At 40.1% G+C, this 24547-nt stretch overlaps 1 protein-coding gene across 1 annotated transcript in view; it reads right to left on the bottom strand.

Annotated features, from left to right (window-relative positions):
• Nucleotides 1-12114: 12114 nt before the first annotated feature.
• Nucleotides 12115-24547, bottom strand: part of mrpl23 (mitochondrial ribosomal protein L23) — a 33692-nt gene continuing 21259 nt past the window's right edge. The window contains exon 5 of the mRNA XM_051100136.1: nt 12115-12837. Within this exon, the coding sequence (XP_050956093.1) occupies nt 12673-12837 (165 nt within the window). The 3' untranslated portion in view covers nt 12115-12672. The remainder of the gene's footprint in view (nt 12838-24547) is intronic.

The following is a 24547-nucleotide window of genomic DNA, read 5'->3' on the forward strand; positions in this document are numbered from 1 at the left end:
ATTTTGAACTTCCAAAATGCAGTTTAAATGCAGCTTCAAACGATCCCAAATGCAGTTGTACCAAAACGATCCCAGCCGTGGAAGAAAGGTCTTATCTAGTGAAACGATTGGTTATTTTCATATAATACAATTGATATACTTTTCAATGTCAAATGCTCTTCCCGACCTGTTTTTTTTCTGGTTCATGACAGTTAGAGTATGTCGACAAACTCCCATCTCATGTTCTCCCTCAACTTCAAAATCGTCCTGTATCACCTATATTTACCTTGTTTGGTAAGGATGTTTGATCTTCTTCACATATTCACTTTGCAAGGACTGGGTCGATACTTCTGCAGTGATGTAGGATGATTTTGAAATGATTTTTGAAGTTGACGGAGAAAATACGATCTGAGTTTTTCGATATACCCTAACTATCTTCAGCCAGAATACACAGAGTTCAGGGAGAGCAAGACAAGACGGGCCTTTGAGATTAAAAAGTATTTAAATTGTATTTTTTTAATGAAAATAACCAATCGTTGCGCTAGATAAGGCCCTTCTTTCTTGGCTGGGGTTATTTACAACTGCATTTGGGATCGTTTGAAGCCGCATTTACACTGCAGTTTGGAAGTTCAAACTCAGGGCACCATATCAGTCCATTATATGGAAAAAAATGCAGAAACGTTTTCCTCAGAAAACAATTTCTTTACGACTGAAGAAAGAAAGACATGAACATCTTGGATGGGGGTGAGTACATTATCTGTAAATTGTTGCTCTTGGAAGTGGACTTCTCCTTTAAAAAAGACTTTTTTTTTGTGAGCTGTGCGTCATACCTTGCTGCAATATTGGCAATGGATGCTTTTGCCCCCAAAATTTCACTTAAAATGTCACTCATACAAAAATAAATATATAAAAATAAAAATAAAAAATCACTTATACAAACTTCTATCTGTATCTCCAGCCGCAGCTACCAGATCATTCATTTACCACTGTTTGCGGAAATATGTGAGCGGCGAAATCCAGGCGTTTTGGAAATCGCTCTGAGGGAAGATTTCTCCATTTAGCAATGGGTTCCAATTGTTCATGTGAGTTTAACCAACAGAAAGCTGCTTGTTTTGAAATAGTCTTCTTTGTGAGCTGTGCTTCATACATCTTTACACTATTGACAACAGATGTTTTTTGCCTGCAAAATTTCACCGAAATTTCTCCATTTACATTCCTATTCCCAAATGATCTGGAAATCTGCGTGAGGGGCATAAGATTTCCTAACTTAGATTTTGCAATGACTTCAAGTTGTTTACTCAAATTTGTTGCACTGACTGACAGAAAGTTGTTTGGTTTGAAAATGACTGAAGCTGGGTTTCATACAGTCCTGCAATATTGGCAATAGATGTGTCTGCCTCCACCAGAATCTCCAGCCGTAGCTACCAGATCATCATTTACCACTGTTCGTGAAATTTTGTGAGTGGCATATTTCCAGTCATTTCGATTCGGAATCCAAGCAATCTGGAAATCACTCTGAAGGCAAGATTTCTCCATGTAGATTTAGTAACAGGTTCAAATGTTTCATTTGAATTTGACCAACAGAAAGCTGCTTGGTTTGAAATAGTCTTCTTTGTGAGCTGTACTTTGTACATCTTTACACTATTGACAATGGATGTTTTAGGGATGCAAAATTTCACCAAAATTTCTCCATTTGCCATTAATTGCGAAATTTTGTGGGCGAAATCCTGTCATTTCGATTCCTATTCCCAAACTATCTGGAAATCTGCATGAAGGACATAAGATTTCCCCACTTAGATTTTGCAATGGATTCAAGTTGTTTACAAAAATTTATCCCGTTGACCAGCAGAATGTTGCTTGGTTTGAAAACAACTTCTTTGTGAGATGTGCTTCATACAGTCCTCCAATATTGGCAATGGATGCTTTTGCCTCCAAATTTCCAAATTTTGCCTCTAATGTCAATCATACAAAAATAAATCAATAAATAAATCACTCGTACAAATTTCGGAATAGTTTCAAGTTGTTTACTCAAATTTGTTGCGTTTATTAACAAAAAGTTGCTTGGTTTGGAAATGACTTCTTTGTGAGCTGCGCTTTTTGCTGCAATATTGGCAATGGATGCTCTTGCCTCCAAAATCTCACTGAAATTTCTCTAATGTCATTTACACAAAAAAAGGCATACTGGTCATTTCGATTTGGAATCCAAGCTGGATTTGGAAATCTGGAAATCACTCAAGATTTCTCCATGTAGATTTAGTAACAGGTTCAAATTGTTCATGTGAATTTGCTTAAAGAGAGCATTATAACTAAAATGGACACTCATAAGTGACTAATTGGGAACATCCTACTGCAGAAGCACATTGTGCTACACAAAAAGCATGTGACTCTCTAAAAAAAGCATATGTATCATAATGCATAATAATCTCAATAGAATTTGGTGTTGGTGTTCATGTTGCCAAGCTAATGGTGCAGATACAAATAGTCCTTTTAATTTGTGTGTGTGTTTTTGCCTTTTATTATGACAGGACAGTAGCTAGACAGGAAGCGAAGTGGGAGAGAGGGGGATAGGATCGGGAAAGGTCCACGAACCGGGCACTTAAAGCGTAACAGTGCTATATGTTGCCGCACTGCCCACAAGGCTATTGGTGCTTTTAAATGTAATTAAACAACCATTTTTAATTAGAATGAACTATTTTAATCAATATTTTACAGTATTAAAAAATATTTGTTGCAATTATTTGTTGCATCTTATCACTCACTATGTTTTAGTGAAGTGTAGAGATTAAGGAGTTGCCAGAAGTTGTGAAATGGTCAGGAAATACAAACTCAGAACCTAAGATTGATGGACGGAATAAAAAAAGTGATATTGTTGTAAGTGAAATACTATTTGTATGGTAAAGTCATCGTAAATCACGATTCCCGCTGTAATGTAGATCATTCCCAGCCTCTGCGTATCCTCAGCTGAGGTGAAGGTAAATAGTTTCAGAGGCAAGCCAGGAAAACAACTTTCAGTCAAAACAGATGGATTTGATGTCTGAATGAAGACATCATGAGGACGAAAAAGCAAAACATTTTAATTACAAATAGATTGGCTGCTATGATGTTGTTGTGTGGTCTTTTTGTAAACACCAAAGATTTGCTTTGAGACTAGATGGAGCTGTTCCCTTTGTCTGCCCTCCAAAAAACAGAATTACACAGGGCCAGGCCAATGTTTGTACAGAACACCAAACTCAGGACACCCCCAGGGGCAGAAAATGTTTGGTCACATGCCTTGTTCTGGCCTCAGATTAGCGTAGCTAACGTTGTTTTTCCTTTTCTTGTTACTAAGCCCAAAAGTCAAGGATTCACTTACAATAACATTAAATAATACGCCGCTGTTTTTGATCTCACTGGCTTTACCAAAAAAGAAAAAAAGAAAGTTTCATTGTCAGACAATAACAGCGTGAAGCACATTTAACAGAATGGGAAGGAGGCCAGTTGAAATTGTATCTGCATAAGAACTTTAAAAGATTACAATCTTCTTTCTAAATGCATATAATGCAATAACAGTGCATTTCGATTATCTCCTGTGTACTTTTTATATCATTAGATTGTGGCATAGAGCTTACCATCTTGACTTTTCAACCCCTGGAAAGCCTCAAAATAAACATCCTCTCTGTTTACAACCCAGTGAAGACCTGCTGTTGGTGTTTTCACATACTGTGACATCAGTGCATCACATTGAAGCTCAAAAATAGGATATTAGTTGTTTGAAAGTTGTTTACTCTTAAAAATGAGATACAGACATTAAATTGCAACAAAATAAACATGAAGACACCATAAATATATATATAATGGCATGTACTGGGGCTGTATTTCCCCAGAGGGACATTTACTTATTTGCTTATAAGTTGTTCATTTATAGCTCATGTGACTTAAAGAAGAAGTCCACTTCCAAACAACAATTTACAAATAATTTACTCACCCCCTTGTCATCCAAGATGTTCATGTCTTTCTGTCTTCAGTCGTAAAGAAATTATGGTTTTTGAAGAAAGCATTTCAGGATTTTTCCCCATATAATGGACTTCATTGGTGCCCCGATTTTGAATTTCCAAAATGTAGTTTAAATGCAGCTTTAAAGGGCTCTAAATGATCCCAGCCGAGGAAGAAGGGTCTTATCTAGCGATGTGATTGGTCTTTATTTTTTTTTTTTTCGAAAAATAAAAATTTGTATACTTTTTAAGCACAAAAGCTTGTGTAGCACAGGCTCTGGGATATGATTCGTAGCGTTGTGGATGCGCGTCTAAGTTCATCGTCTCCGGCTCAAAAATGTAGAGTATGGTGAAAAACTCCATCTTATTTTCTCCTACAACCTCAGAATCGTCTGACATCGTTGTACCTTTTTGTTTGTACTTGCACTTCCTTAGTCTTTGTGCGTTCGCGTTGAGTCTGTAGTTCCGCGTCACCTTTCGACATGATTCAATAGTACGTAGCGATGTGAACGTGCATCCCAGAGCCTGTGCTACACAAGCTTTTGTGCTTAAAAAGTATACAAATTTTTATTTTCCAAAAAAAAAATTGAGCAATCATTTCACTAGATAAGACCCTTCTTCCTCGGCTGGGATCGTTTGGAGCCCTTTGAAGCGGCATTTAAACTACCTTTTGGAAGTTCAACATCGGGGCACCATATGAGTCCATTATATGGAGAAAAATCCTTAAATGCTTTCCTCAAAAACCATAATTTCTTCATGACTGAAGACAGAAAGACATGAACATCTTGGATGACAAGGGGGTGAGTAAATTATTTGTAAATTGTTGTTTGGAAGTGGACTTCTTCTTTAAGTCACATGAGCTATAAATGAACAACTTATAAGCAAATAAGTAGTGGAGTTCTCCTTAAAATGATTCCAAATTTTCAATTTAATCTCATATTTTTTCTTCTAAAAACCTAAGGAGAATTAAAAAGATAGTTCAAACATTTTACCAGATATGTGACCTTGGACCACAAAGTTGCATTCACATAGTTGTATCTTGGCCAAACGATACATCATTGGATCAATGGAAAGCTTATTTATTCATCTTTCAGATGATGTATAAATCTCAGTTTCAAAAAAATTGACCCTTATGACTGGTTTTGTGGTCCAGGGTCACATGTGGTCACATATGTTGAATTTTATTTATTTTACTTTATTTCTTCCCAAATGAGAGTCAGTGGAGTCTAGTTACCCCAATGGACTTTTGTCATTGTATGGGCAAACGCATTTGCAACCTTTTTTTGTGTTCTTCAACAGAGAAAATCATACAGATTTGGAATGGCATGAAGGTAAGTAAATTAATAGATTTCATGATAGTATTTTTGTGTAAACTAATCAAATCTGAGCATATTCTTTGAGACTTTGAGATCTCAAACTTCTGATTTGGAGGCGTATTTATTCTCAGAAAAACCTTCTGTTTAAGAAGCATGGGCTTAAGAAATATTCTTCATTTACTCTCCATTTAATCGCATTGATCTCTAAAAGAAACAATTCAAATGAATAATGTTATTTTTCTTTTACATGGGTTTCTTAGACATTCATGGATAATAAAATGGGCTTCACTCTAAGAAAATCTACTTTAAAGTAAGTTTTTACATAAATGTCTTCAGTGCTGTTACATTATTTCACCTTTCCGAGTTATTATGGCTCCCACAGGCCTAGCAGACCATCTGCATGAAGGTGTCGAGCTAGAAAGATGAGTCCTCAGTGTGTCGTCCAAGCCTAACGTCTCACTTCGCGTGTGGAGAAGACAATAAATGCGAGGCTTTTCGTGGAAAGCAAGCCGATTCTACAAACGAGAAGCCTATTCACTCCAATGACAACAGCACTGACGCGAACTCCCGGGCACCGTTCGTCTACACCAGGGACTGCATGGCTTCTCACACAACAAAGTGCCAGCTGAACTAACATAACCTGGATTCAATTCTCCTGCAACCATTTCCCATCCAGTATCCACTGTGCGCAATTAGTACTGAGGCGTTTCGCCCTGGCCAAGAATTGTGATTTTTTTTTTTCCCCTTTATTTTTTTAACCATACCAAAACCCCCCCTAGCCGCCAAAAAAACAGTCCAATTATAAGGAACAATTCATCAAGTTGCAAGCACAAGTCTTGGAACGGCGACAGCTACAGAAAAACAAAAAATGTGCTTCTAACAGAAAGGGAAAATCTGTCTTTACAATCCCTAGGCTTCTCACTGCCAACTTTGTGCTGGCTGTTGGGTGAGCGGAAATGAAAGCGTGCTAGATTCTACCCCCCGGAGAATAACTCTAACCCTGCAAAGCGCAAATCAAACATACAATCGACGTCACAGGAAACCATTTTGAAGCCTAAAACCTCCCAATGGAAGATCCATTTGAGTGCCGCGGGTATGTGCGAGCCGCTACGCCTCCCTCTTTCAAGGCTTCAGCCGCAAAATAACCCAAACCATACCACACCGCCAGTGCTCTGAGGACAGGACGCCTTTCTCTTTCCTTCGCTCCCTCCCTATCGCAGTCGTTTTTTCTCGCCATCCCATCTCTCATTCTTGTGCTCGCTTCATCCAACACACGCAAAACTCCTCTCCTTTTCCCACTCTCTTTTGTCTGCTGCTTATCAACAAACACACGATTGTTTTAAACAAAAAGGCAATTGTGGATCAAGTTTATGCAGACTAGAGATTGAGGAATGGCAGCGCTTGATTAGAAGCACCAATTTGAATCAAGAGGTCTTTTTTCGAGACTCCCCTGCCCACAAACCAGGAGTTCTGGAGTCAGTAATGATCTGTATCGTATTGTGTTTAATTATCCAGGATCTGTGTGAGGCCTGGTGCCAAACCCTTGTGCTTTCGCCTTAGAGGACCACATGACCCCAACGCCTCCCCTTCCAGCCTGCTTGACATTTGAAAGATGGGTTGAAAGGTCAGACCCCAAGTAATCAAAGAAGTTTGTTTTGGCACTCCTTTCCCCTTACCCCCCCCCATCCCACTGGCTGGGGAAAAGCCTTGCCATCACCTCGCATGCCTCCCTGAGAAACAAATACGTCCTTAAAGATCATGGTGGGTTGAGGCCACACATTTGCTTCGGTCCAGGGTAGGCACCAGACTTCGCCGCTGAGCTAAAGGAAGTGGACGCAAATGAGAACCAGGACACATCAGAAGGTTTCCCTCTGAGCTAAAGGTTGGCTGAGGTTTCCAAAAATGTACAATTCATACACCGACCCTACAAAAACACGTGAAATTCTCTCGAGGGGGGTTTGCATTCCAATCACCTATTGGTCGCGCTTAAATGAGATCAGAGGATGTGTGCGTGTGTGTTCTTTGTTCTTTCAGTGATTAACAATGCAGCGCTGCCTAAACTATTCCCAGCAATCTGTTTGAGTAAGGCCAAGGGGGGCGTCACATAACCATTAAATAAAAAACCACAGCATTCTCAGACGTTTAAGAATCTCCAAAAGAAATCCTCAAACATTTATTGTATGTCCCGCCTGATATCACTTAATCAGACTCTAATTTTTCAAGTGACGCAATTCAATTAACCTTCCAGGTTCCCCAACTTGCATTAGAATCAAGCTTGGTAGAACCTTGGATTAGGAGAACCTACAGTAGTACAGCCAATCGCTGCAAGAAGAATGAACATTGTCTAAATGATTCTCGTCAGTATGATTCTGTTGATTATGTATTTTAAAGGAACAGATTGGGTGGCCACATACTGGCAAGACTAAAACCCTAGCCTAAAACCCTTTTCTGTCACATTCAGAACATCAAAACAGCCCCACCTCCTGTTCTTTGCGTTTCATTATGATTATTAGCTTGTTTAAAATGCAAATGCGGTTCTTGAACAGCTGCTTTGGACAAAGACCACCCAGTGGGTATAAGGCATTGTTGATTGCAGATAAGCAGTAATGGGGTGCCGGGGGAACTTATTTACCCCTCTGAGGCACACCACTATACAGGAGACTTGCAAACACATCACTGGTAAAAAATAAAATAAAATAGTGTCCTAATTTGGGTGTAATAACGTGTGTCAAGATGAAACCGATCTGGTGTAAGAAATGTAAACGTGCCGGATCACACATTTTCTCTGTGTTGAGACGTGCAACAAATACACAAGAGTTCTGAGATTTGACTGATTAGTTGATGTTTGGGATCTGCTAGCTCTGGTTGAAAGGCTTTTTCCAAGAAATAAATCAATGCAGGATGTCTCGAAGCAACTGGTTTTACCTGGTAATTACGTTAGCACTGCGTAATTATACTGCTTATTTGAGACTTCTGGTTCTTACTGAAGGGACAGCCGTACTGTGTGACCAGATTTTTTTCATTAAACTTAAATATTACTTACAGAACCTAATGACGCTTTTCTACTGCATGGTACGGCTTGGTACATCTCACTTTTCGGGGGGGTTTCCACAGTGTACAGTAGCTAGTATCTGGTACCTTTTTTAGTACCACCTCAGTTGAGGTTCCAAGTAGAGGTCTTCTCAGGTCCTAAAATCTGTACCTGACCCGAATCGACCCGAATCACAATGTGCATTAATTTTCTTTCTTTCTTTTTTTTTTAAAGAAAAACCCAACCCCAGAGAGACCCGATGAAATTAGACCCGAGTTCGATCTGACCCAACTGCATTTATTTTCTAACCCGAATGTAAACGGCATTGACGTGTCCATTGCCTGCAGCCCCAAGTCAGTAAAGAAAAATCCCATTTTCCTACTAACTGATCTGGGTTACATTTCCCATACAAAGACGTAACTTGCTGATTAACCTCTGTAGTATGTTGCATTGTTGTGGAAACGAACTAGCTTGTCATGACTGTTTTCCGAATACGGTCGCATCTCTGCCGTTTGAACCACAATAGTTCAACAATGTAGTGCCATTGTTAATGACGTCACCGAGTAATAACTTCTGCTATTTAACTGATTAGAGATCTCTAAAATTCTGCTATACTGAACATGGCACCTGATGACTAATTAACTATTTTTTGTTCCGTCATTTCGCTCTATTTGATGTGTGATGTGCGCACTATTCAAAAACGGCGCTTACAGAGGACGCGAAAAATACATAGATTAAAATTGCATTTATATTTAGACAGAATGAAAGATATAGATCACACTGCATGCTAGCTTGCTTACTGTGCCCAAGAGCAAACTAATACCAGACCCTTGACTGAGGCACTTGTCAACTTAGAAAAATGAAATGGCTGTATCGTGGTCATTACACAAGGTGGCAGCCAGTGTTGCCAAGTCCGCGGTTTTCCCACGGAATTGGGCTACTTTTTACACTGTTGCCGCGGGTAGTTTTTGATGTCCGCTAGTTGAAGCGAGTTGTTGTGAAAACCTGGCAACCCTGGTGGCGGCACAACTATAACTATCAGCCTATAATCCCACCCACTTTCGAAGCCCTACTAAACTGCATTGGAAAAGCAAACCGAGCCAAAGAAAAGCGAGTCGAGCTGAGTCATGCCAAGCCAACTCGTACCACACAGTGTAAAAGCGCCACATTGTACTATAGCTTTGTGCCAACATACACTGATAATTAATTAAAAAACTACTACAAGTAAATCATTTACAGTTGACTTGAATGAATGAATCATTTTGTAAACCTCATCAACCAATTTGTTGAAAGATTTGACATTACTACGCAGGAAGTTATTTAAGACTAAAGTAGACGTGGCATAATGGGAAGTTCACAAGCTCTGACGTAGCATCTGGCAAAATTGAATCTCAGCTACTTCCCCGAAATCCTGATTGTTTCCTTTCCTTTGTAAATGTAAAAAACAACATCATCTTTAGGTTTGGACAAATGGAGAGCAGGTGCTGAAAAAGCACAAACAGCTGGTTGTTGACACAAATCTTAAGGACCTTTAGTTTACAATTGTGCTGGGTTTGTTTCTTATTTTGATTCTTAAAAATATTGCACCCACTGTTATTCTGCAGCACCAAAAAACTGCTATTGCTAACTGCTACTGATAGCTGTCTGACAAAGGCAGTTGTTTATATTAGATACTCTTTTTGTGAGAGGGAAGATCCTTTACTATTTTTATTTGTAAACTGTGGTATATTAATAGTATGGGACAGTGGACATAATCTAAGCTCATTCCCCTGCACAATACAGCTGTGCATATGGGCACTTCAACAGAGCTTCCTGCTGGGCCGATAACACTGCTGTTTGTGCACTAGGCCAAGACAGAAAATGTGGGGTGACAGAGTGCATTGGCTGAGCTCAAATGAACCAACAGCAACCTGGGGGTGTCAGGAATGTCTATGGCTCCTGTCCAACCCTCCCGCTCACTATGGGCCTGCTCTGGTTGTCTTAGAGAACATCTTTCAGAGACACTAAAACACGTAGTGCGTGCAAAGATTTGTTTCTGAGCTATTTATAGGAAGAGTATTTATCGGGCCATTCTTTGCTGGAGATCACTCAAGGCGACAACATGCCTTGGAACTAAAGGAGCATCAATATATTTCCAGAATGTTGTCAAAATCGAATGCTTGCCCATTAGCTTCATGATCGACACTCAAATGTTGCCAGCAAGGAATTCTGCTAGGTTTGAGGCTGTGGAGAGATTATGTTTATTTTAAAGACCCAGATGTGTCTCTCCAAGGCCTAAGTATCACTGAAAAACAGCCACATCTACGAGTCAAGAATGACAACATATTTTATCATCAGGGGATGAAGCCCCCATTACAGTATGAAACAGCAAGACCACACAGGATGATTTCAAAAGCTCGCATTTATTAAATAGACAATAACCGTGATGTATTCATATTGTTGAAAAAGTTGGTTTATCTTTCTTGATAGATCTTATAAATTCTGCTTCTCTGAGAGAAACAAGCTAGTTTATAATAGGTCATCTGAGTCGTGCATATTTGGAGAAAGCTAGCAAAGATACTCCCTACCAGTAGACGCTTCGCAGGTATGCACTTGCGTGCAGCCAAAAATGTGGCTTGTTTGCGCAATTGTGAGGAGGAAGAAAAACTGTATTATCAAACAGATGAGGGATTCTGCATTCCAGTACATTTTATAGATTTTAACAGCTACGTAATCAGAGCATTAGGGTTAGGGTTAAAATGGGTCTAGGATGTCTGGACAAGCATCAGTGACAATCTAATGTAGCCAGGAGTGGAATGAGGGAAGTCAATTTCAAGTTACAGCTAGTGATGGGAGTGTGCGGAGTTTCAATTACGTCATCTTCTATCTTAAGCCGATGATGTCATGCCAGTTCCAAACTTGGCGTAAAAATAGGTTCATGCCCACTTTTCTTACAAGAGCCAGAATGAGAGGCAAAGAGAGTCTTTGTTAAATATTCAACCCTCTTCCATTAGCTTTCCATGGACGAACAGCGAACACGGCTCACTGTCAATTTCATAAGACATTAAAGAGCGAAGAGATTAGATGGGAGAAGAGCATGCGTGCGTCGGATGGATGACGCATCTTCCATAATCCCTGAGTTCTGTATTATTTTCCCTTACCTCCTAAAATCTGAGGTCACATTTTGTTTTTATCACCAGTAGGGGAGCATCATTTTAAAACAAAGCAATAATCTTGGAATACAACCATATTACTCCTATTACTGCTGGTCTGAGATCAATGATCCAAGGCTTCCCAAATCCAGAACATTATGGTCAATATCAGCGTGTTGGGAACATTATGTTAACAAATCAGGAAATCTGTGCCAGCTGTGTGTGTAAAGCTCAGTTAAATGCATTGTGTTTCAAGGTTTTTATAAGGTTTGGGCAAGAGAAGGGGAGTTGATTGGGTTGTTGAGGGGAGGGATGCTGGGACGAAGGGGGCCAACCTTGGCAACCACAGCGAGACTTCCCGAATATAACGTAGGCTCTCCTCATTCATTCAAGCAATGAGGATACTGGACAAAAATCCACCGTTCTTTCTTTGTTGTCCAGCTGGTCCCTTACAAGGCATTTTTTGTCTTAAATCAAATTGCTTTATTGCAATGCAGGGGGTGCTTGAGTGCAAGCACAAAACAGTGGGCAAATGTTATCAATATTGACATTCTCCCTGGCGAACACCAGGTTGGCTGGGTGAAGTAAGCCGCTCTGGTATGAGAGCTGGCAAGCCTTTATCCAACACATCTGTGGGGAATAGCTAACTCGAGAGCCAACAAAGTTGAAGAAAACACAAAAACAAGTCATGCTGTACTGCTTTATTGGAATTGAAGTATGCAGTTTTTTAAAACAGCTTTCAGGAACAACATTAAGAGCATGATTTCGCACGAAGAACCAGAGAATCACTTCATTAGATTGACAACTTTACCGCAAGAAGTTCATGAACTACCTTGACGATCCGCGAGGGGAATAGAAAAGCAGTTTGGGGGAACTTGAAAGAAAAGGAAGAACCTTGCAAGGAAGACGTCGTTTAAGCAAGTTTCGGAGACCTGTGGGAGGAGAACATAACCTGAAAGGCTTTCGTGACATGGCAGATGCTCAGGAGTGATCATATGCTACATAGACATTAGCGTTCATTGACGGAGCACATGATTCTATCGGAGTAATGGATTTCCAAGCCTTCTCTCAGACAGTGTGTCTTTCCATAGAGTCAGATCAGATCGCTGCAAACGGCCCTCTATGGACGCTGGTCGGATCACTGTAAATGGCTCTTCCTGCGCAAATACATAATCTACAATACACCACATTCTTCATTCAGCTGTTGCCTCTCTGAAGTCATTCTTCATTCAACACTTGTCTGTCTAGAGGCCAAACCATTCAGTAACTCCTCCTCTTCTGGGATCTGGTTTCTGCCTCTGACGCTCGTCCTCCATGAACTTCTCCTGCATCTCCTCAACAGAGCCCTCCTCGTGCTTCTTATCCTTCTCGGGAAAGATATCAGGAAACTGGAAGGTTTGCTGCTGAGCCTGTAAGAAAAGCAGGAATTGTTATATCAATTGCTGCCATGAATTGGTTTATGGGAAACAGTAGTTTTAAAGAACGCTTCGTGCTTCTTGTTAAAAGCAGTAAATATCTACGCTTGTAAAATCTTTAATGCTTAATGTTACTGACAGAAATTGTTAATCCATTTCACTTCACTAGACAGAACAACATGCCCTTTCCGCAGCTCTGCTCTCAGCCTCTGAAAAACTCCAGAAATAAATAGATTTGCCACATCTCAGGGGCCTGGTCCTTCTAAAACAATCTCATTTTTTTTTTTTTTGAGAGACAGGAAGGCAGGATAGGCCTTGTACATGACAGCATGTGCTAGTGCTGCCGGTCCGTCTCCATACCAGAGACCATCAATATTGTTCCAAAGATAAAACAAGGTGTGGCAACAGCAGGAGGAAACAGGGAAACAGCTAATGAAAAGCAGTGCCTTTCTAAAACAAATGCTTCTACTGGGATAATCTATTATTTGGGCCTGTTCTTTGTAACAAATGCAGCAACTTTTAAGTGAGCAAAGTGACCAAAGAATAGTGGAATAAAAAAGGAAGAAAGAAAGAAAAAAAAAAACCAAGTGAAACACTTAAAATCAACAGCTTGGCCTCCAAGGCTCAGCAGTGGCGCTCCAACCCTACCATCTAGGAATGCGAAACCCCACACTATAAACACAGAGTCCAGCCAAGTGAAAGTACAAGAACCAAACCTATTAAAAACAAGACCTTAGTAACAGAGTGCTAAAATGAATGCCAAAAAATGTCTGTTCCTTCACCTGTAGTAAACTCTCCCTGGAAAAAACACACTATGACTAAAGACCGGCAGGGGGACCTGCTCGCATGACAATCCAAAAGTGCAATTCAAAAGTTTGGACGTTCTAGCCCTGACTGATTAACAAAAACAAGTCACCACATGATTGTCCAACGGAACATTAATGCACCTTAAACAAGTGCCTTATTGTTGGCTAGCACTAATGTTTATACATAATGTGTACAAACTCTTGTCTCAGGCTATGGCAAACACTTCCGCAGTTTGATCTAGTAACAGAACAGTATTAGTATTACCATTTCAAATGTAAACGCTGCACTGCATATTCACATTTATTATGTAATAAAAGCAGTCGTTAGGAATAGCACATAATATATTATCCTGAAAGTACTGGATGCATCAATTATGCATTGACATGTCTCATTTGACTCGTTCCCCCTTCACCCCGTGTGCAAAAAGTACTATTATCTGAAAAAAAAAGGAAGACTAAAGGATGGAACAAAAATGTTGTTGTTGGGTTCAACCCAACATCTGTCCCTGTTATACTTACTGACCCTCCCCCATCCCTCTATAATTCAGGCCCTGAACTTACACCATAAACTGTACACATTCAGAGGCTTTACATCAGGGATAGACATGCAGTCTAAGCCCCAGTGAGCAAGAGAAGTTTCAAATTATATTAGGAGTTAATGGCTGGAAAAACAGTAGTTTTAAAAACATGTAAAAGTACAGGAATTAATGCATTAGTGTTTTAGCTAAATGTACTAATACTTTTTTGCACAATGGTTTGTGGAGATGTACTATTGCTTTTGGTCTAAAAGGGCCACTTCCATAAAAAAAAAAAAAAAAAAATCTTGATAATTTACCTACTCTCACGTGATCCAAGATGTTCATGTCTTTCTGTTTTTATTTGCAAAGAAATTACGTTTTTGGAGGAAAACATTCCAGGATTTTTCATCATATAGTGGACTTCAATGGGGTTCAACAGCTTGAAGGTCCAAATTGCAGTTTCAATGCAGCTTCAAAAGCTTTAACACAATCCCAACCGAGGAATAAGGCACTTATCTTGCAAAGAGATTGGCTTTTTTCAGCTTCACACATTACATGATCTTGTTGGAAAGGTCTGTGTACTTCAGTTAAAAAGGTAGGGTAGGGCGAAAATCTCATTTTCTCAACTTCAAATCATCCGACATCGTTTCTTCTTTTTTTCCCCATAAAGGGTATTTGACTTTGCATGTTCGCTTTGTAAACACTGGGTCGGGTACTTCTGCCTACGTCACAAGTGACCTTTCCAACGCACTTATGTAATGCCTGAAATCGAGCTAGTGCAAGATGAGCATTTGTGGTTAAAAAGTATACACATTTTTATTGTTCTGAGAAAATGACCAATCGGTTTGCTAGACAAGACCCTTATTCCTCGGCTGGGATTGTGTAGAGCCCTATGAAGCTGCATTGAAACTGCAAATTGGACCTTCAACACGTTGGCCACCATTGAAGTCCACTACATGGAGAAAAATCCTGGAAATGTTTCGGAGGAAAACATTCTTTTCCTTTAAGACATTTCACAAAAGGGGCACAGACTTACAAGAAGTTTCCTAGGAGGAACCTGAGTCATATCTAGCAACCAAAATATCAAACTTGGAGGTAGGCTTGGGCCCATAAGCAACCACCTAGTAATGCCCAGCAATTACTCAGAACACCATCTATCAAGCAATATCCAAGCAATCATCCTGTCATCCTGACATTAGGAACCACTCAGGACACCTACTAGGAAATACTTGGAAGGTTGTCATAGTTTGTCATCCAACATTGTGGTGGAAAATTGTATACTGCAAGCACCACTCACAATTGTAAAAATGTATTTATAAAAACAGGTGGGTGGACAGGGGAGCGTCTCTTTGAAAATAGTCCTTGGCAGTTCCGTTTGGTGACGCTAGTGTCACAGAAATCACAGACTTCACCTGATTAGTCTGGTTTATACAGCAATTAGTAGCCCACCTTCAAAATTCTTACGTGTTAGTGTCAATGACTAGAGTCTGGAGTCACCCTAAATCAGCAGCCGCCCTAACACTAGCACTCTTGGTGAACTCTAGTGACTCACATCCCACAATCACTTCCACGATCAGCCAAACGGGAACAGCTGGCATGACTTGGGCCAGTCTGAAAGGATTAGCAGTAGATGGGGTTTCCGTACATAAAGAACCACCCTCTCCTCTTTAGTCGCTGCCTTATCTCCACTGTTTGCTCTATGACGATGACGGCTGAACTGTTAGACAAACACAGAAGCTCAGACTTTTTAAAACGTGTCTGATGCTCTTCGTGTTCCCATAGATGAGAGGGAAAGGGAATTAACTAGGTATCTTCAGGAGACCAAAAAAAAGTCAGGTAACATCAGAAAACAGAATGAACTGTTTTGGGATTATCAATGAAAAGTTAACAAGTTCACTAGCAAAACACTCCTGCGGGAGTGGGATCAGGACCTGGGGGGTATGCCGATATCTCCTCAGAGATATTCATTTTTCTTCTCATATTTATCTCCATTTTCTTGGCAAATCGCTGCTGTGAGAATGGAATGATGACAATTGTGATTTATTTTGCACCATGTAGTTAAAGCCAAACAAAATGTAAAAATCTGAGACATTCTTTGCATGTGACTCCATTTTCAAGATGTTTCATGACGAGGGCATGTTTGCGTAATGTTGGAAGTCTATTAACAAGTTCATTACCAGACAGGAGAGCAGGAAATGCAGAGAAATGCTTGTAAACAGCTCCCTCTGCCAGTCTCACTGGGTGGGCCACACTGCTACTTCCTCTTGAGTCCACAGTCTTAGCTGACAACCGATACTCACTAACCACAGATATTTGGCTGCCCTAAGATACCTCATATCTCTTGGTCTTGACGCACACCATACCAAAAAATGAGGCCGAATCGAGCCAAAAGTCACAACTATGGTGGGATAGTGGGGACAGGCTCCTGATAAAGAGATGATTTGTAGCTTTAATGGTTCTTGCAAATCTAAGTGGTAATTCTGGGCAGTTCTATGGCTAGACAGAAATTCCAAAGCTAGTCTGAGTAGCAAAGACCCAGGTTGGGACAAACAAATGGAAAACTCCCAGACTTGACCACAAGGGAGGAGCCGGATGTTCTCAATGAGTGCATGACCTCTACTCCATCTCAATAAACTCGCAAATTTGGTGTGACCTTTAAACCACAGCGACCGACAAAATGCTATGTGGATGGGATTGTTTATGTAAATGTATGATTGTGTTTAAGTGGAATGCAGTCTATGTACAATCCAAAAATGTGTAAAAACAATATGGACAATGGGACTATTTGGGACTATTGTAGCATTTTGTTTTTGGGGAGTGTTGTAGCATTTCATTTGATCTTAAGAAACAACAAAAATCATGGGTTTGATTCCCAGGGAACTGAAATTCCCAGGGCTCCAGACCAACATTTGAGAGCAGTGGCACCAACGCCACTAAGTTGTACGGATGGCAGTGTCAGGAGCAGATTTGGTATCTAAATATAGACAATTTAACCATAAAATTACTACTGTTTTGCATTAACAATGCAGTTACCAATAATATTACATGTTCACTTCTTGTTTATTTCATGTTCATACAGATTTGACAGTAAAGCTGTCAAAAGCTGTAAATTTACTTTAATTAGTACATTTTTAGTTAACAGTAACATGCAACACCTATTTTTTTTTTTTATAGAAAATGTACATATTCTGCTCTTACTAAATGTACCATTATTCTTATATAGTATTATATGGAAATGACCAACAACTTTAGTGATTGTGTAATTTAGTCGCAAATTGAAACTGAAGTGAACGTTTGTGTTTTTCAAGGCACTTCGTAACTTTTCTTACTTCATACACAAAAAAAAAAAGTGTAAAGACAAAATCTGATTTCTTGACGATTTGATATTTTATAATAATGATTTATAATTTCAACATATAAAGCAACAAGTAGAAATAAATGACTAATAAGCCAATAAGTGCTCCTTTGCTGTCATCTGGTTATAATGGTGTTTTGATGTTTTTTTTTTTTTTTTATACATAAGCATTTGTTTACCAAAGTATATTTCGGTCATCCCATTAAAAATAACATTCAAATTGGATCATTTTAGAGCTTTAAAGTGCTGGAAATAGTTGAGTAAAAATGTGCTTAATTTCTCTCTTAAAAGATTGTATAAATCCTGAAATTAATAATGTAATAACATTCGACTTTTTATGAGACAACACCATGGTTACTTCTGGTTTTCTGACGTACGTCAGCATTGTTTATAACAGAGAATTCTGAGCAGAATTTGAACAAGTTCTCAGAGGAACCTTATTCTGCGGCAAATTCGACTGAATCTTGCAGCGCTGTGCAGTAACAATGTTGCGAAATCAACTTTGGTTCCCGAGTGAAGCTGCTCTGAGCTCGGACGAGTCTGTTTGCGTTGCGGTCCGAGCGGATAAACGATCCGCGGTGTGCAGCTCAAACATAGTGCGGTTTTGTTCTGCTTTTGTTTCGTTTGCCGTTTCATATTTCTCGTATGCAACAGAAATGTCAGCACTTACGAGTTGAACAACGTGGTGGACCGCTCACAAAATTTAGTCGACTGGCAGAATTTTATTTATTTTTTCCTGCTTCTATCTCTGTCTCTCACTATTCTTTTCCCCCTCTCTTTTCTTTTGTACACCAGAGATTGAAGGAGAAGTTCAGGAGCCTATATGCGAATGTAGGGGTTATCTTTGATTGCTGTTGACAGGGTCCAATATTCTGGGAAACCAAAAAATAGTCAAATGGTCGCAGTCTGGAGCCTTTGTAAGTCACTTCGGATAAAACCATAAACCATAAAAAGCTGACAGTCATGACAGAACGACAGAAATTCATTGTCTCGGAAAGCAAAGACAATTACTTCTACAGGTGTGGAATGGAACGAATGAGGCAAGTTTATTACTCCAAGAGCACTGATCAGTCTTTGTCCCTGCATTTGTTGCTCCCTCTGTGAAAAACAGCACAGAGCAATAGTGCTAATGTAAAGCGTTTCAGAGAGAACGAAGGATTTGGCTCATCTGAGGGCCAGCTGGGCCCGTGCCAGTCTGTCTGTCTGCTCTGCTTCACTCTGACGCCTTGACTGCCTCCCAGCAGAGGACCAGCGTTTGTGCATAAACACTTCCTTCGGGCATGGGTATAGTGGCCCAGCTGTCAAAACCTGACTGGCCACAGCAGTAGAGAACATGATTCATGCAATGCGTTCCCCGTGCCAAGACACAGCTGCCCTGCCAAACATGTGTGGGGGTCCAGAGCCTTTGTTCCCAAAACCACTCTAATGAATCCTCAACGCCAGGGAAAAGTGTGCGGAGGGAAAAATTAAACAAAACATATTATATTTCCTCAACGAGGACAGCCATAAGCCAGACGTTTTTGTACCCATTACTGTAAAACAGAAGCAGGTTTCCACTGCAACTAGGGAACTGTTTCTCGTACACACTGGCGTAGACAATCGGCTGGCACACAGTCTGGCTTGTTAAATCATTACGGTCAAGCCAAGCGCTCGGTCTAAAGGAAGGGGTGGCAAAGTCTCCATTCAGAGCAGTATCAGCCCTCGTGTCATTTTAAACCACTGAGTCACTCGTTCCATGTTTGCAGCGATGACAGTTGTGACCAGTCGACTTGTTCAGACTTGCCCAAGTTCTGGCTATTTTTTGGTTCCCCAGGATATTGGACCCTGTCAACAGCAATCAAAGATAACCCCTACTTTCGCATGTAGGCTCCTGAGCCTCTCCCTCAATCTCCGGTGTACAAAAGAAATGAGAAGGGAAAAGGAATAGTGAGAGACAGAGATAGAAGCAGGAAAATTGAGAAGGTGGTACCATAACAGGAAAAGCATTGCTAGTCTGAGTAATTTATTTTGAAAATGATACCGAAATAAAGCTGGGTGGTGCCTAGACATCGACACACTGATGAAAACAGCGAAAGGGTGGAAAAAGGTCAGGTTTAATAGTGTTTGAAGTAATACTAAGTGAGAGTGACTTGAAGGAAATGCGAGAAATACACAACTCATAAAGGACGCGGAGTGGAGGTGGAGGCAGGGCTTCAATATCATCTCCTTTGCTTGCGTCCGCTGGCACTCACAGAGGCTGTCTCGTAGTGGACGTACACTGGGGAGCCGAGTGTGTGTGTGCGCTCGCTTCAAACAGGATGCCAGAGACCCCGCTGGCCTTTCCATTATTCATGCTGTGCTTCTTTCATCCGAACACAGCCTTACGAAAGTCCTTGTGGTGGATGAAATACTGTACATTTGCAATTTAAAATTGGAGTTCAATAAAAAAAAACTGCCTAAAAATGCGCAACCAAGTCAATGTTTTGTACCTTATCCACCATTAAAAGAAAAAAATCCCATCAAATGTCTTATCTTTCCAATTTTACAATGACGAATTTACATCGCACCTTTTTATCTACAATGACAAATGAATAAATCATACCTTTTTGTTGCACAACTGTACCTTTTCTATACTAACCTAACTACAATAATAACGACAAACTTGTACCTTTGCTATAATACAATGACAAATTTACCTCATTACGTTTGCTACAATGACAAGCTTAAGGCCGCGATATATTTCAAATGAAACCGATTCCTATTTACATTAATCTACTTCTTTTTGCCCCCAAACAAACAACGAAAAAGAGCTTCATCTGAAATATATCGGGGCGTTTGCCTTGTAGCTTTTTAGTTCTACAATACAATGATACTTGCATCGTGTACTTTTTATATTTGACAATCTTACCTCGTAACTTCTGTTCTACAGTACGGTGATAAACGTGCCTTGTACGTTTTCTAATTGATGAACTTACCTTGTACCTTTTCTGTTTTACAGTACAAATTCTAAACGTACCTCAAAATTTTTCTAACAGACAAACTTACCTTGTACCTTTTAGTGTTCTACAGTGCTATGCCAAACTTACCTTGCGCCTTTTTAAATAATAACCTTACCTTGCACCTTTCTATTCTACAATACGACGATAACTTAGCCAGTACTTTTTCTACATTTCTAAATCTCAGTACCTTTTCTAAACAAACTTACCTCATAGCTCTTCTATTCTACAATTGTAAACTTCAAAACGTGTTCGAAGGCATGCAACACGTGAACTGCTCGTAGACATGTCAGTTTTCTTCTTTCATTACTTTGGCTTACAGTACTCTGAACTGCAAGCAATACATGACAGCAGTGTTGTAGGGCCCTGCTGCATTCATTCACCGCCACTGAAGCCAAACGTTGCCATCTAGTGTTGATAAGATCACAATGTGAACTTTCACGAGCCATCAACTTAAAACAGCAAAAATTGCAAGGGTGTTAATTTGTGCAGGGCAATCGGAGGGGGAGATGTGTGTAACAGGAAGGAACCCATTTGAATAGAAAAACACTAGTGTGCCTTAGCAAGGTTGAGTTTCACTCGGTTTTGTTCGGCGGTAATTGAGCAGAGTGTGCTCACAAGTTCAGGTGGAACATTGCGATCCGATCTGAAAGGTAGCCTGGCTACCAGCTGATCCAGACCGAAACACGGCCCCAAAAAACAACGACTCAGCAACAAGCTCTCAAACAACAACAAGCATCCATTAGTACCAACAACAGTTGCCTTGTCTTGCCAACTACTGATGCTTGCAACAAGACCCTTGTAGAAAAACCAGGGGGAGGAGGGGGCGAATATAAACACAAGCGGGCAAACTTGAGTGTTCCCGCAAAATCTTGGCTTTGCAGGGCAGTGTTTAAATGAGGTATGTAGTTGAGCGAAATGCCAAATTCTGGCAAGTTGCACAATGGTACAGATCAGTGAAATTTAGTGTAGGGGGTAAGTGATTCTGATACTATAACATGTGCTATGTGCGTTACGCCAGCCAGCGCGGGAAACTACAGACGCAACATCAACAAACAGAACCTTTATACCAGGACCGAACAGGTCACGGCCTTGCAAAGGGAAGCACAGGATATCATTGCATTTAACTACAGCGTTACTTGCAAAGCGGTCGTACGTAAAGCCTTGATATTGTCTCAAGATTTTATGTTGCTTAAGATTTCCCTGACCCCTGTCTGGACCTCCCTGTTCTGGCACGGCTCCAAGGTGCCCTCGCTCACCTCGCTTCATGTGTCGACTCCATCCGTAACCCCCTCCTCCTCCTTGATGAACTCTCTCTCCTCCCGCACTCCTCCCCACCGTGGGGAGGTCTGATGAGAGAGTGGCCGTCAAGGAACCGTACTAACACACGGCTTTTTCAACAGGCCTGGAGTTTGTAAAATCTGGGGGGTTCGGAGAGGGGGGACTCGTAGAGAGCGTTCCTCACCGTACTGCCTCTGGAATATTAGCTGATGTAGTGTGTTGGGGGGAAGGGCCGGCGGGGGGAACCGTCGAGGGTATCCAACCACAGAACACTCCCCCACATGTGGTGTCAATTAGGAACAATCTTGTTTTTACCCACCACTGAAAAGAAAGGAGGGCTTTTCTTGGGCAGTGTTTTTTTCCTCTTCGCAGACCTGCTGGAGGAGAAGAAAGGGGCCGGAAATTTGGTTTCATATCAGTGTTTTTCGCCGCAGTCTGAGATTTTTTAGCTCGCAAGTTATTCGCACGTAAATAAGCATGACTTTCTGAAAGACTGAACAACAAGGAAGTAGTTCTCTCCTGAAATGTTATGGCACTGAATCTGAACGAAGACAAATGCTAGGAACAGGATGCAGTAATTCTCTGAAGCCAAGTCCCTAACTGGGTTTATGAGAAGGTTAAATTGACGGCGGCGCAAAGCCACACAGGAAGTCATTCAACTCTTGACAAGAGGAAGTTCACCTTTAAATATTAATTTGTGTTTTGCTTGTGTATCCCATTACAAGCTGTTCTGTTTTGACAACTTTAATTATTTATCCCAGCCTTGATTGATGGCTGAAAAAACGAGAGCAAACAATCCAATGCTTCTCTTGAAAACTAAAAACCGTAAAGAAACAAAAGCAGCTTTCCCAAATGAATCAAAGGAGATCAGATTAAGGTATTTTCACGCCGGCATACTTCAAACACGGTCCGTATCAACAGCCCAGGGCTCAGCCCAAAAGCAGGTGTGAACCCAGCAGCGCGGTACGCCACTGGATCACGACCAACGCTAACGTTCCGATGCCCCGAGAAACAACTCTCGCATCCGCCCATGATAATAACCACAGCTCTCCGAGAACTTTGTACTGTAAGTCCTGCACAAAGTCTGGCATGTAACCAAAGACGACCTCTTGCCTTCTTGGCCAAAGCCAGAACCCAAATGATGCCTTTCTCAGGAGGGCAGGGGCGAATATGTGGGAGAGACAGAAACTAAACAAGCAGCGATGGGACTCAGGGAGTCGAACACAATAAGGTGAGGGTTTCGCATCAAAGAGTACCTGTGCCTCTGGGTTTTTTAAGGGAACATAAGCTGTGATGTGTCATCAAAACGAAGAAGAAACAAAAACGCAGAGCCCAAGCTTCGCATTTCTTATTGTGTTTAATAACTTAAACTAAAAAACTGCATCTGACCCAAGTACCCATAATCAATAAAATCTTAAAAAGGTTATTTGACAGTTGAAATAGGGCTGGGCGATTTGTCAGATTTTATTGATTAATTCGAATTTAATGTTTTGCCATGTTTTTATCTTATAGAAATCAATCGATTTTAAATCGAAATATTGCTAGAGCTGCCCTCGACTATAGATTTCTCTGGTCGACTAGTAGTCATTCATTTTAAGCATTAGTCGACTATTAGTCGATCACACGTACAGTCGACTGTCAAACGATTAATCGCGAACAAAACATTTTTTGAGTTTGCCTAATATATGTGTGTGTACTGTGTGTAATTATGTGTGTACTGTGTGTAATTATGTATATATAAATACAAACATATTCATGTATATATTCAAGAGATATTTACAAGTATATGTATTTATTTTAATTATATATATATATATATATATTTTTTTTTTTTTTTTTTTGTACATAAAAACATTTTTCTTAAATATATACATTACCAAGTATTTAATAAGTATTTATATATACATAAAAGTGTGTACTGTGTGTAACTATTATTAGGCAAACTCAAACTTACATTTTGTATGCGATTAATCGCGATCAATCATTTGACAGCCCTATTAATAAGCCATATAAATAAATGAGTCATTAATTGCCTACATACACAGCCTAAGCGCTCAAGTGCATGCAAAAAACCTTGCCACTGTGCACCGGCAGATATAATAATTAGGAAATTGTCAGGGAAAAACAGCAAGTAGGCTGCATTAATGTTTTAATAATTTATTGATCAACTAGTGCTTTGTTTTCGGTTTAAGACATTAAGTCGTCAACACTGAATTATCTCATCATGCATGTTTCATATGGATTACATAATCTGAGAATATTTGTTTTCTATTTGAATTGGTTCATTTAAAAGTAGACATTTCACTCTCTATAGATATATTTTTCATGACTGTAAGGCAAGTACACACAGAGTTTCGAAGTGACGCACACAAGTTCACAGAGACCGAGACGGCAGAAAGCGCATCCTGTTCGCTTTCATTATTTTACAAAAGCGCAACGTTTCGTTGTTATTCTGAGTGCACACAAATAAATGTAGTGTCTTTACAGCTTGAAAACATGTATTACTTTTATCTGTATGACCAAAAATTATGGAGTATTTTAAGAGCAAGTGACCGCACCGGCACCTCCATCTGTAATGTAGTAAATGTGCGGCCATGTAAATTTGCTACTACATACATCTTTGAGGTCGACCAATCCTCTTCTCATCAATTAACACTAGAACTACAGGAATTCTATAACTACTAGAATTGCCATAGTAGTCATTCTTAGACTGAACTGATTTCTATGTCATATTTACATTAGAAGCTTCTGTTGATGTTTTAAAATAAA

The sequence above is a fragment of the Labeo rohita genome, chromosome 25 (genome assembly GCF_022985175.1).
Source record: "Labeo rohita strain BAU-BD-2019 chromosome 25, IGBB_LRoh.1.0, whole genome shotgun sequence".
Taxonomy (NCBI): domain Eukaryota; kingdom Metazoa; phylum Chordata; class Actinopteri; order Cypriniformes; family Cyprinidae; genus Labeo; species Labeo rohita.